Source organism: Parasteatoda tepidariorum, chromosome 5 (genome assembly GCF_043381705.1).
Source record: "Parasteatoda tepidariorum isolate YZ-2023 chromosome 5, CAS_Ptep_4.0, whole genome shotgun sequence".
In the NCBI taxonomy this organism is placed as follows: domain Eukaryota; kingdom Metazoa; phylum Arthropoda; class Arachnida; order Araneae; family Theridiidae; genus Parasteatoda; species Parasteatoda tepidariorum.
Genome location: NC_092208.1, coordinates 63,125,095 through 63,139,680, shown reverse-complemented (window position 1 = coordinate 63,139,680; position 14,586 = coordinate 63,125,095). Strand labels below are relative to the sequence as shown.

The 14,586-nt window shown below is 29.3% G+C and overlaps 1 protein-coding gene across 9 annotated transcripts in view; it reads left to right on the top strand.

The window, feature by feature from the left end:
• LOC107452693 (eya transcriptional coactivator and phosphatase 2) overlaps positions 1-14,586 on the top strand; it is a 145,024-nt gene that overhangs the window by 24,931 nt on the left and 105,507 nt on the right. The window contains exon 1 of one of the 9 annotated variants that reach the window (XM_016069257.3): positions 13,735-14,148. The exons of 6 other annotated variants lie outside the window; for them this stretch is intronic. In XM_016069257.3, the coding sequence (XP_015924743.2) occupies positions 13,990-14,148 (159 nt within the window). In that variant the 5' untranslated portion in view covers positions 13,735-13,989. Of the gene's footprint in view, positions 1-13,734; positions 14,149-14,586 lie in introns of those variants that run through there. 2 more of the 9 variants (XM_071181533.1, XM_071181535.1) reach the window with 2 other exon arrangements.

The window sequence follows — 14,586 nt, the reverse complement described above, 5'->3', positions numbered from 1 at the left end:
AGGGGAGGGATGCGTCCCCTGATAGCGAAAAATTGGCCTGTTTGTAGGAGTGCTTCCTAATTTCATCTGTATTTCAAGCATTTCAGCAATTCTGACATGATTGGTTAGGATAAGTCTGGCTAATATTTCCTTTCTAAAGTGTGAGTCAGGCATTTTATATTGAAGGGATTATAACACGCATCCTAAATGAATTTAATCCTAAAATATAATCTTATAAAAAGTGTCTTTATGGAAATGTCGTTTATATTTTTCATCTTATGGATTGATTATTAAATAATGATAAGCTACGAGAAAAGTACTGATATCCCGTTTCAACAAGAAGAAAAAAATCTAAAGTTTGAGATACACTCTATGTACTTTATGCATTTTCATTGATGCTTTGAGGTTGTGTTCAACAGAAATATATTTATAAGAAATATAGACCTTTTTAAACTTTAAGGGAAAAAGTTAGCTTAAAATATTTAAAAGGCAGAAGAAAATAAAATAAAAATATATTTTTTAAGGGCTCAAACATTTTTTTTTCAAGGCTCCTTCGATAATTTATTTAATGCCACTAAATCAACAGCTTTTGTCATAAAATTTACGTTTTCTACATTTAAATTCATGAACAGAAATGTACGTTAAATGTCATTTACATTTTTCATCGGATGGATTATTTGTTAAACAATGACAAACCACGAGCATAATAATGATATCCTATTTCAACTTAAAAAAAAAAAATCTAAAATCTGTGATGCACTTTACGTATTTTGCGTATTTTTGTTGAAAGTTTGGGGTTATATTCAACAGAAATATACCTAAAAAAGGAAATAGACCTTCACAAAACATTTTTGAGGGAAAAAGTTAGCTCAAAATATTTAAAAAAAAGTTATAGTCAATAAAAAAAAATATTTTAACAGGGCTCAAAAATATTTCTTCAGGGCTCCTTCTATTATTTATTTAATGCTAATAAATCAACAGTTCCTGTCATAAAATTAACATTGTTTGCATTTAAATGTATAAAAAAATTATTTTATTTCTTTTTTTTAAATTAAAAATAGCATATAAAGCAAAAAAAAAATTAGTTCTAGAATTTTATTTATTTATTTTCCCCTCGCCATCCTCTTACCCCGGTACAAAATGCAAACATAGGACAATTAGTTAAATTATAAAAATGCAGCTTGATGCATACTCAGTTTATAACTCTAAGGGTATTCTACGGCCCATTTTTAATTAATTTTTTAAAAAATCGTAACATTTAAAAACGAAATATAATTTTTAATTCATTGAATTTCTAGGGGGATGCAAATAACTCCCTTGGAAGAGCTCTTCTTAAAAATAAATAAATGAATAATATATAAAAAAAGAATTAAATGAATAAAAATTAATTCTGTTGAAAGAAATTAATTTTTTAATGTAATTTAAAGGTGTGACTTTCAATATTTTTGCCTTGATGTCAAAATAAATTTTGAAACTGAGCAGAAAAGTTTTAAAACTCGTCATTATTTTGCAAAAGGTCTAATCATTTGCCTTAAAGTTCTATAGTTCTAGACTACAGGTGCGTTATTAGATTACTGGTTATCTCTACCTATTTCTGAAATACTTACAATAAAATTGATTTTAAAAAATAAAATACAGCATGCCATGGTATCTTAGAACAAAACACGTCATATTTCATTCTTATGGCAGAATGACCCCTTTTTGTCATTAAATTTGCGTAATAATGTCAAAGGTCCTAATAAATGGTGTTATTTATTTATTAGTAAACGAATAAAGAAAAATAAAGGGAAAACAAGTAAATAAAGTTATGAAGCTAACCTTTAGAAACAAGTTTTAAGCATTTCTTCACTATCTTTAAAAATAAGGTCATTTATTTATTGATTTTTTTAAAAAAGTCAATTTATTTGAAGAAATGTTATTGAAATCATTTACTTTTAACATATAAAAGTTGCATAGACTAATTCAAATTTTTTTAAACAAAATACAAGATTTATTATGAGTTTCGAATGTTGTAATTTTATTTAATTCTAAAACTCGAAAATCCATAATTTCCGTGACTGCAAATAAAAGATATTTACAACTTAATTAAACTTTGTATCTGATGAATAATAATTTATCACATAATGATCAATTAATGTCCAGTTGCGGAATATTCATATTCATATGCATATTCAACTAAATATCTATTTTATTAATGAAGATGTAACCGTCAGTTCCTTACGTTACTTTCTCTTAATGATTATTTTAAAATTTCAATTAACCTACTAACACTACATGCACGATTTTCAAATAAATTATGCATACTTTAAAGATTAATTGATGATTTTGTGATAACTATCTGATTCATACAAAAGATGTGTGATTTGTTAATTACACGAGTGTTAACTTGTTTATCTTTTGATTAATAAAATTTCGATTTACCAAATCCGTGACTATTTGATAAGGGTGGTACATTGATAGATCGCGAAATATCCATATTTTTAAGCATCGCAATAGCGGTAATTTAAAACTTATTCTCAAAATTCATAAACACTGCGTCTGAAAACAATAATTGAAACAATAATATTAATCTTGAAAAGGTGAATATCCGAAAAGATAATTGTTCATGGTAAGAATATTGTTGATAAGAATAATTTTAACAAAAGATAAAATGGCAATCCTTATTAACAACGATAAGTATCAAAATGATAATTTATAGAGTGTTATGGATAGTTATGGAATATGATATTATTTTGAGTGTTGATAAATTTAATTTAAGGACAATTCCACCATTTAAAAATTTCATACTTGCAAACAATGAAGCATATAAAAAAATTCTTACAGTTCGAATAGTTTTTGTTTAAATAAGTCTGGGTGTCCATTGGCACTTGCTCTAGTTTTGAGGATTTTCATTACTTTTAAAAAAAATTTAAAACGGAGTGTTACGGAAGTTGTTCTGTTACACCAAGATTTTTTTTCACAAAAATTATGAGAACTGATCGAATATTTTTAACCGGTAAATTTTTTTTAACTGGGTTGTATGCTTTTAAAGTCTACAAATACGTCATTCGTAAATGATGGAATTGCCCTTCAAGAACGAAAATGTTCACGAATATAAATGCAATGTAAGTCAAATATCGAGTTATATCATAAAATATTGATATTTGCATCGATATATCATTTTTGCAATGGTAAAATTCCGATATACCCTATCATCGCTCTCTTTCTTTCTCTTCTGTATCTTTCTGTTGCTCGCCTTGCAAATATTGCCTTTGTAAACCGCATTTGCTTATTTAACCTCAAGTTAAGTTTTGTTTATTTTAGAACATTTCAAATCGCTTCCTTTTAAGTCAAACTTCTGACAGGCGCCCTTTTTATCCCCTTCAAATAGAAGGGGGTTGAATTCTATTCTTTAAAACATGTTTACTTCGGCATTAACAGAGATTTCCTCTATGAACACTTTGAGCATAAAAAGGACATTCGAGGACAACCTTTGGAGTCGTAGTGGACAAACGATGCATCAGGTGTACGATGCAGTTTACGATGACAGATGCATCAGGAAAGGCAATGGCAGTACTTTTTATGGAATGTCACCAGGGTCCGATTCAGCCTAATTGGGGCCAAAGTCAAAAATTTCTTTGGGGGCATCTCTCTGCTTCAGTAATGAAGATTTGAACTTTATGTAGGTATTTAAATTTTTCACCTCATTATACATAGATGACAAAAAAATTGACTCGAACCTAAAATAGCTATAAAGTCTCCCCCTCCATGGTCAGACGAAATATCGTTCTGTCCATTTTATTGATTTTCTGATAATTCTGTCTCCATCAAGCAGAATGTCGTTTTCTGATTGTTAATTGCGTCTTCTATCTGCGAAAAATTCATATCCTGGCTGACGTTAGGGTGGAATTCGGCTAAATTTTCTCAAATACGATGGCTCAATTTAGCCAATCAGAAGCCTGTATTTTTGTAAGCATATCGCATTTTGCCATATGTAAAAATACAGGCTTTTGATTGGCCAAATTTGTCCATCGTCATTGCAAAAATTTAGCTGAATTCCGCACTAGAAAGCCGTGGATTTACGAAATATAGATTTTTTGTGTTCATACAATAGATTAATGAAGAAGCTAAAATAAAACTGACGAATTTTACACTGTACTGATAATTGATATTTTGTTTAAAAGAAGTTCATTAATAAAGGAAACCTAAAATAAACTTTCAATTCGATTTGGGGCCCCCTCTGATGTGGGGTATGCCTCTGCTTTTGTCAGGCTCTGAATGTCCCTAAAAATTCTTTTTATTACGTTTGACCGAAGCACTCCAAAAATGAAAAAAAATTTCTTATCTTTTAGTAATTAATAAGTTGAATAATTTCATGTTTTGCTTCATCTTGTTAGAGTAGATGTTTAATTGGAGTATTAACGAAATCGTTAAGTGGTATTTGAGAATATATATATATATATATATATATTTTTGTCCAAGTGCTAAATCTGCTAACTGCTTCTTAAAGGACACTTAAGAATTGAAAAAAAATTGAGATCATAACATATTTGACTAATTTTAATTTCATTCGAAACTAAGCAAATACTTTAAATAACAATGCATTTAAATTACTTTTTCCACAGTAATTTAAAGAGACAATTTAGGCTATCCTATATATTTGAAATTTTTGGAAAAATATTAATTTTTTCGCATGATGTAAAAGCTGCAAAATCAATGAATTCAGATTGTTTAAATCAATTGCTTATAAAACTGAAAAAATAGAAAAATAAAACTGATTTTTCTCCTCATGAATTGTTTATATTATTATTCCTGATTTAACTTCATTAGCTCCTTTCTCACATATATTTCGACTTAAAAAAAAAAAAATCAGTCATTAAAGTTGATCTGCACAAATGAAAAAAATTATTTTTTCTTCATTAATTTTATCAAAAGCGTTTCCTACTTCCGAGGTTTAACTAGATAAAAACTCCTTAAATTATAAATATCTCAAGTAGCTACACTCTTGCAGAATTTTTAAAAAAAATTACAAAATGACTATGAATAGACATTGAACATTTTTATTTGAGATGAAAACGAATTTCTTCATTACAAATTATGAAAATCTAAACTCTCTCATACAAATTTTGATGATTTTATACGTTGATTTTCGTTCTTTCTGATTTTTCAAATTGATGGTCAAAGTCAAATAAGCAACCACAATAGTTCTTTACATTTTATACATTAAGAAAAACAATTTTGATATCTGTTAAATATCTGAAAGATGAATGATTTTTATCTCTTTCTCTTTTTTTTTTGCTTTAATTAATTTAAGTACTCAATTTATATTTTATAACTGCCGTTGAACAGCCGATCCAATTCTGAGTGAACAACTATCCGTATTTACCTGCGAAGTCTTGTAGTTTTGAACCCATACCAGAAGGCAAGGATCAAACATTGAAGAATCCTGAATCAAGAGTTGGGACAAACTAGCCTTAGTGGAAGTTTTTTCAATGGAACTCTCCCACATTTGAGTTATATGGAAAGTAGAACTACGAAAACCTCCCTCGATTAGCCCGATGTCAAGGAGATTCTGACCCATGATCCACCTACCATCGAGGGTATTTTAAGTCAGCTCTGTGTTCAGTGCAAGCCGAAAGCTAAATTCGTATCAAACAGCCACCGCAGGGATAATAATAAATAAATAATGATTCATCAAAATTTCCATCCTTTCCTGGAATATTTAGGGAGGCTTATACCCAACGTCATCCCCCCACTTTAAAAACGTCCATGTTGAAATTCCAAATTCTGACACGAGACTTAGCAGTTTCATTAACTTCTGCACTTGATTTCGGAAAATTGAAGTTACACAATTTAATTGGGAAAAAAAAAATTCTTCTCTTACAAATAAGAGTTTTATACTTGTAAGAATAAAAGCTAAAAAATTACACCTCATGAGACAAAAAATTTAATTAAATTAGTCTAATATGGTTTTCAATGGAAAGTCAAGTACGCTGATTTCATTCTCTTTCAAACTTCCAAAGACTTTTCAAACTTTCAAAATAAACGTCCCAAATAAATTCATCAAAATTTCCCAAATCCCTAAGCATACATGCATAATACTTCATTTCACTAGCTTTGAAAGAGATTATTGTCACATGGTGCGCGGTTGAGGAAGAAAACAATCCCATAATCCTCACGACCCATTCTCTTTTGACCCCTACGTAGCGGTACTGTTGTATCAAGAGATTACGAACGGGAACACCTTTCATGGGGTTTTTTCGGATAATCTATTGAGATTCGGAACTGATTGTCCCCAATGGATCGATTTATTTAGTTCAGCTTCCTGATTTTTGCCAGTGTGTTACGACTGTTCTTTTTTTTCTTCTTTTGTTGCTGTCGTCTTAGAATTTGAAAAATTCAATAAAAATAAATTAAAAAGGAACTCGCTGCGAGATTAGGAATGAGGGTGAGAAAATTGAATGCAAAAAAAATTGAAATTTAGATTAAAGCTTGGATAGTTTTGCTTCTAGAGAATGTTCTCCAACCTTTTTTTTTTATTCATTTATTTATGTGAAAAAGTATAAAGGCTGATTTCCAAATAATATTAATCTGTAAACTCTTTTCAAAGTTAACTGAAAATACAATCCGTTGTGAAAAAGTTGGCGAGTTTTTTACTTTTGAGAAATTTTTGGACATTTATTTTTATAAGTATGAGAAATATTTTATACTTTACAAAGAAGCATTGGAAATTACAATTAAAATTAAATTAGAAAATCTTCATGGAAATTCAGCTCAATTTTTTTTAAACTAGTGTTAAAAACTGCTATAAAAAAATTTTTTTTTTCTAGTTTGAGAAAAGGTAAAAGTGCTTCAAATTTTAATAAAATGTAAGACAGAACGAAGAAAAAGTATGCCTGAAATACCACGATAAGTTGTTCATGGATCAATATTATTACATTATATTATAACTGGCGTTGAGTAGCCGACACAATTCTGAGTTTAGGTCTACCAGTTTTCTACTCCGCAGCCATGTAATTTTGAACTCAACCCAGAGCACAAGGTAATTCCTGGATCAAATATTAGGACAAACTAGCATTTTTGCAGATTTTTTTTAATGGCATAATTCCTCATTTGCGTTGTATGTAGAGGAAAACCACGAAAACCTTCCACTTTAAGCCCCACGGTTAGGTAATTCTAACCCATGATCTGTCTACTTCTGGGATATTTTGCAACTGCACTGTGGTCGATGCGTGCCAGGAGAAGAATTCGTATCAACGAGTCGCCGCTGGGATTCAAACCTGGGTCACCTCATTGGGAAGCGAACACTCTATCTCCATTGTCCCCCACGAATTTTCATTGATCAATAATAATAAACATGTGCCTAATCAAATTGTGTGAAGCATAGGTTGATTAAGAAAAATCAGATTTATATCCGAAACGCATGAGGATTTGCAACACCGAAATTTCAAATACAGGTGATTCTTTTATAGCATTTTTCGTTAAATTAGAATTTTAAATGCAAATAGTTATTAGTAAAATTTGCTATAACTTTAAAAGAAAGTCGTAACTAAATAAAACTTTAAAATCTAGGGAAGGGGCGTGTATACTATTGGCAAATACCCCGTACCCAATGGATCGAGCTAAAAATTTAGAACATAAATCTAAATTTTCAAATGGTAAAATTTCCAAAATCAATACTTTTACTAGTATTTATGCACAATTAGATAAGTTAAGTAACCAGTTATGCAAAAAAGAAAGAAAAAAATGCAACGTCGTCCTTTTCACTAAATTAATATCAAATTAGTAATTTTTTTTATGTATGGAGAAGAATCAAAATAATAAAATAAAAAATTGTATAATTGCAATATTTGTCTTAAATGTATTTATTTAAATTTTCTTTATATATATTTGCTTTACTGTCTGCAGTTGGAATTATAAATAAAATTTTTTAACTTAAGTGATAGAATGACCTTTGCCGTTCTATTTACTACTTAAATACAGTTGCAGTATATAGCAGCAACTGTATTTAAGTAAATGGCTTCAAGCTTTGAATTTCCAATTTCAAAATATTGCGCAACTAAAAATGTTTAATAACTTCCACTTTAGGTTAAAAGAGGTTTTAATTTCTATAAGTTATAAATAACAGAAATTTTTGAAACTGTAAAGTTTCCCGCAGTAAGACCAATAAGCCTTGAGAGAAAACCAACAATTAATAATATTTTTAATTATCGTCCCGAAAAAAAATTTGAGATTAATTAATGATCATAATAACTAATTTCATAATTCCTAGATGGCAGCACTAAGAGTTTTAAATACTTATTCTTTTAGTTAGTGCAGCAATTTTTCCAGGAGAGTTCCCTGAAACAGAAGGCAATGTTTGAACTCCTGGGCGTGGTCGTTTAGTCCCCGCCCATGTCTCAAATACGGAAATGGGCGGAAACTCTTATCAGATGTAAAATCTCAAGAGAAGAATCAAATCCCTCTGCCATTGTGTGTGTGATGGTAGTAGGTTGATAAAGAGATCTTCTCTTGAGAAATGAGCTCCGCCTTTTAAAGAAAACAAAGAAAATTTTATTCTATTGCTTGAGAAGAACTTAACAAGTTAAGCTGTTGAAGTAGTTTAATGATACATAACAACAATCTCCCCCTCTTTTATCGTGATGATCTTGATAAAAAAAAAACTTGTATTATTTTTTTACTAGTGTTATGATTTTTTTTATTATTAAATTATTAATATTTTTGAGATGAGAATTCAGTCTCCAAATTTCCATGATTAAATTGATTTTTGAAGAACAGAAATTAAATTAATTCAACTTACTTTAAGAAATTTTATAAAAAACAACAAAATATGTACAACTTTTATTTATCTATTTTTCATTTGTTTATTTTTTACCTTTCACCGTTTTTATGTTTACTACCCTTATTTGCATACCCTGAAACTTAATCAAACATATGCTCTATATCCACACATTTTACTGAAGACTTTTTCCAACGATTAAAAAATATGTGCTTTAATGTTTGATTTAAAATTATTTTACCCACTTCTATTGAGTGCTAGTAAAATCTAGAGAGGAAGAAAAAAATTGCATTGTTCCCTGTATTTGAAAAAAAAAAATGTTCCGCAAAAAGCGTTTCAATTTCTTCTCTCAAAAAATTTTAAAATCGGCCTTACAATTGTATCGCTATTGAATTACATTTGACTCTATAAATAGAGATGCTTTTAGAATCGTGAGCAATTATGATATCATAGCTATCTACATGCCTAAATTGAATATTTAGAAATCAGAACAACGCACTGCAGTTTGATCATTAATAATTCAATAAATAAATAAAAATGTTTTTTATAACTTCGCATTTAACTATAACTAACAAATGACAAATTTCTTTATATTTAGCGAATTATATGTAAGGTCTTTCCTTGATTTGCACAACAGCAACGTTTAAAGTTATGAATAATTAATACTGCATTTTATTCCTTGACTATAAGCAAATAACATTAAACAAAATTACCTTTCTTTTCTCCCTTCCCCCCCCCCTTTTTTTTTGCTGTGCAAATTTTACGTTTGTAGTTCTGAAGAATCCGATGTATTTTGGTCATTAATTATTCCATAAATAAATAGTGGCGCCTTTTATAACTTGACTGTAAGCCATAGACACCTTTCTTTTTTAATTTACTCAATTGCATTGCTCGGAGTTCAGGTTCAGAATAATCCAGTGTATTTTGATGATTAATCATTCAGTAAAAAATACATTTTAATGAAGCGTTCTTAATGAAGCTTTTTATACTGTGACTGTAAAAAATGACATTTAGGAATACCTTTTTTTCCCCCTGATTTGTACAACAACGTTAAGTCCTAAATAATCCAATTATTACCGTATTTTAAACCTTGATTTAGTAAGCAAATGATATATAACAGAATCATCTGTGTTTGCTTTACACAAATTCTATGTTCGTAGTTCTGAATAATCCAATGCATTTTAATCATTAATTATTCGAGAATTTTTATTTTTTACTTTTTATTTTGTTGAAGCGTGCGAAAGAACGGTTTTTTGACAATTTAATGACGGTGACTATAAACATATGACCTATTTATTAATACCATACCTTCTTTCTTTGATTTGCACAACGGCAACGTTTTAAAGTTCTAAATAATCCAATTAATGCTGATTTTCAAACATTGACTGTAATCAGATGCCATGTAACTGAACTATCTTTACATGACTTACACAAACTCAATGTTCGTAGTTCTGAATAATATTTTTGATCATTGATTATTCGATAAAAATTAATTTTTTATTGAAGTGTTCCTAATGACCCTTTTTATACTGTGACAAGAAACAAATGACATTTAACAATACCTTCTTTCCTTGATTTGCGCAACGATAACGTTTAATGCTCTAAATAATACAATTAGTGCCGCCTTTTATATCTTGACTGTAGGCAAATGACATGTAACAGAACTATGTTTGTTTGTATTTAATGTTCGTAGTTCTGAAGAATCCAATGTATTTTGATCATTAATTATTCCATAAATAAATAGTGGCGTTTTTTATACCTTACTGTAAGCAACAGAGACATTTATCAATTCTATCTTTCTATGACTTGCACAAATACAATGCTTGGAGTATAGAAGAATCCAGTGGCTTTTTTTCTTTCTTTCTTTTATCTCAAGTATCTTTGAATTTATTCAAGAATTCTCATTTCTTGTCATTGTTCGCACATTAAAGAAGTCAATCTACTTCTGGCAATCATCCCAACCCCGAATCCTCATCGTTGAACAGGAGAGAATGTTTTATCAGGATTCAAAGGGGACATGTCACATCCCGGAGCATGCTTCTTTGGTTAAATTGACATGTCTGTTCTTGATTTTACTTATCTCTATAATGAAATGTCCTTTTTTTCTTTCCGGAAGCCCAATTAATCTTTCAACTTGTCATCTTGCCTCTGGAGTTCCTTTTAGAAAATAAATTTATTTTTAAGTTATTTTAAAATAGCTTATAAATCAACAAGGCAAGTGATTGAAATCACAGTGACGTATTTATATGGCCGTGACATTATTGGGTGTTGATGATATTTAGTTTAAAAGGAAATGTAGTTCATGCTGATCTACTAAAGAATTATTCAGAAATTTTCGGGTTTTTTATCTCCAGAAGATAAAAAATACATTCGAATATTGAATAAGTAAATAATCCAACCACAACGTCTATGTAATTTTAATTTTTCGATTGAGAAAAAGGTCAGAGCTTTTGTTACCTAACCATAAAATATTTAAATCACGTAGTTTTCGTGATTTACAATAAAAGGAAACTTGACAATAAAAGGAATCAACTTTCGATACGTCTCTTGCTTTAAGAGGCCTCTTTCCTCGCCATCTTTGGTTTTAGGTAAAAATTTTAATATTGGTGTTCTAAATTTTTTATAATTATTATTATTAACAAGTTTTTGATGATAAGGCTATCATTTGACAGCACCATTCTTTTAAAAAAAAAGTTGAAGACGTCGCATTGTCAGACAATGGGAAATAATCTTTGAAAACTTCTGAACGTTTAGATTTTCCCGAAAATGTACAGCAATAAACCTACACCGTTAGTAATTTTGATTAGGTAATTTAATACTGCGCAGTTGTACATTTTTAAATTATTTATAATTCACATTTATTATTGTTTAAACTGATATAAACCGAGTTAGATGACGCTGAAATTTTTTTTTAACACAGATTACGTGAAAGAAACAGATATTTCTTAAAAATCCGATAACAGACAAATGTATATTTCAAAACTACATTTTTCAAAATACTGACTGTATAGATAGGATTTCGTCAGAAAAATAATAAATAGAGAATTCGAAATATCGTTAGCTGTATTTTCGATATTCTAATTGGGTGACGATGTTGTATTTTACATCAGTTTATTTGTAAAAGTTAAATTAAGATCGTTAAATAGGAAGAGAAAATTTATCCCTATGCTCTCCAACCCGGTTTAAACGCAAATGATTTTTTGAATTACATTGATATAAATCTTAGTAGGTCTGTCAATGAACGCATTGACAATGCCGCGGTGACTGAGCGATTATGAAAATTATGTCTAATGCTTCAGAGCAGCAAGTTTTTTCTAATTTTTTTATTTAACCGTTATAAATAATGACTAATGTTTCAATTAGTTTTTAAAAGCAACAGCTAATTTACCACTTGGCCACACCTTCAGTTTTTGTCCTACACTGAGAAAAAAAGTATGGCCGAAACTACCAGAATCTCAAAAATCTCGGTAATCTTTACCAAAGCGATTTGATAATGATTCTGGTAAAATTTACAATAAAATATGGTTTTATAACATGTGATAAAATTTAGTAAAAGTGATAAAATTTGGTAATTTTATGATGATACCTTTAGACCAATGCATAAAAATCATTTATTCGGTGAAATTTACTTTTCAGTTTTGTACAATTTTTTTTTCACTAAATGTGTGGTAATAAGAACTATAATTTAAAAAGCCAGAATTTCCGGTTGTTACAATAAGAATGGAAAAATTACCAAATGAATGGTTAAATTTTGATTTAACTAACCAGAATTATGATTTTTTTTTCTTTTTCAGAAATGCCTTTACCTAACAGTACGGTAATTTTACCAGAATTTTTCTCTGCGTGTATTGATGAAGATGTACCTTTATGATACCATTTTCTATTAAATTTTAGTATGTGAGATTTTAAACGCCGTTCTTTTATTGAATTTCAATTTTATCCAAAAGGATTAAAACTCATAAATGACACAGATCACACAAGCAACTCGCCCTAACATGTTTTGTACGCTTGATGATGACTCATTAAACTTGCAAAAAACTAATTCCAATCATTTTTTAAAATTTTTTTAATTTTTTTTCATAATTAAATGGTTAAAGTCTCCAAATTTTTATATTTCTTAAAATATCCATTAAAATTTGCGAATTAAGTTTCAGTATTTCCAGTGTAAACATTGAGTAAAAATTGTATCGAATTATTAAAAGACACGAACAAGCAAAGCTTATTTTTCATTCAGTTACAATGCATGTTTTGAGATAGAGCAACACCCCCGTAACGGGAGCGCACAAGGTTTAAAGACGTAGTCACCGGAAAAAATCACTCTATAATTTTAAATAAAAATACTTTATAGTTATTAAAATATTTTTAGTTTATTTTCTGAATAGTAATAACACTTAACTAAATTTTGAATATAATTACTACAAGATAGTGAATAATTTTCCCCTATTATTAAACAAATATTCATTTCAATATGGTCAGTGTATACAGTGTTAAAATTTATTACCTTAATTCTACCTTTTTATCGCTATTTCCATTCTCATTCTCTTAAATTAAAATAAAATTTATGACTATAAATATCCGAATATCTCCTCACCTCAGTGTTTTTGTTTCATATTATAATTTGAAATTCTTTATGATAGGTCTAACATAGATCGCACTTATAAATCTTTCAGGAGGGCGCATTTAAGTCCATGTACGCTACTGAGTTAAAGGATTTTAGAATTTCAATTTGTCTCTAAAAGTTTACATATCACAAAAACATTTTTTCTGCGGGTAGGTTTCAGAATTACAATTTGTCTCTAAAAGTGTACGCTTTTTAAAAACTTTAAAAAAAAAAGAGAAAGTCGAATAAGCGACGTTTTGTCTCAAACTGACAACATCTAATCCTGGTGATCACATTATATCCTATGAGATGATCATAAATACTTTCTGAACTGACGTGCAAAAAAATGTATTGTCGCAGTCAGGCTGTAACTAATGATAACGTTGTTTGGCTTGGCAGTTGCTTCAAATGCAGGGAAAAATCAGAGACGCGTTTCGTAGTGCCCTGTCAACGTCATGGTAGATGTTACTTTTTATAGGCGCCCACCTTACTAACTCTTGGCAGGGACATTTTACTTTAGAAGACGGCAAAAAGGTACAAACGCCGACGTTTTGTGAAGCTAAATTACGGTTTCAACTGAAAGACATGTCTCTGAAATGCAGAGAAAATGTTGTCTCTTTAATGAGTTAGTTTATCATGAATTGAATGTGGAATGAGGGAGTTCAACCATTGTTGTCAGTTTTGGAATCTCAATCGGGAGTGTTTCTGGAAAGATCAATACGGAATTTATTCTGATCCGCATTGGAAAAAACTTGAATTTAAGTCATCTAAAAATTGTTGTAAAAGAAGATTTTTTCCACATGCAGCAAATGTAAGTTTTAGGCAATTGTTGCTATTTTAATGTATATTTTTATTATTGTTGCATTTTCAAGAGGCTTCGCCGCCATCTTGGATTTTAAATTAAATTTGAGTATTCTTGATATTTTAATTTATTTTGTATTTAGCAAACTTCAGATGATATAATGTTAGTCGGTAGTACAATACCTTTGCCATAGATTCTAAATCAGGGGTTTCCAACTTACATGTGGCAGGGGGCCGCAACTTTATCAAAATCTTATATAGGATTCTTTTATGTTTGAAGGAATATTAAATATTACTGTCAGATTTTATCAAGTTGTACAAAACAAAAGTATTGAATTACAAATTAAAATAGAAGTAGATTTTTAAAAATATTTAATTGCATATTAAAAAATTCAGGCTACAATAACTTTAATTGTGCTCCTATGTATTAAACAATTAATGTGCAGCA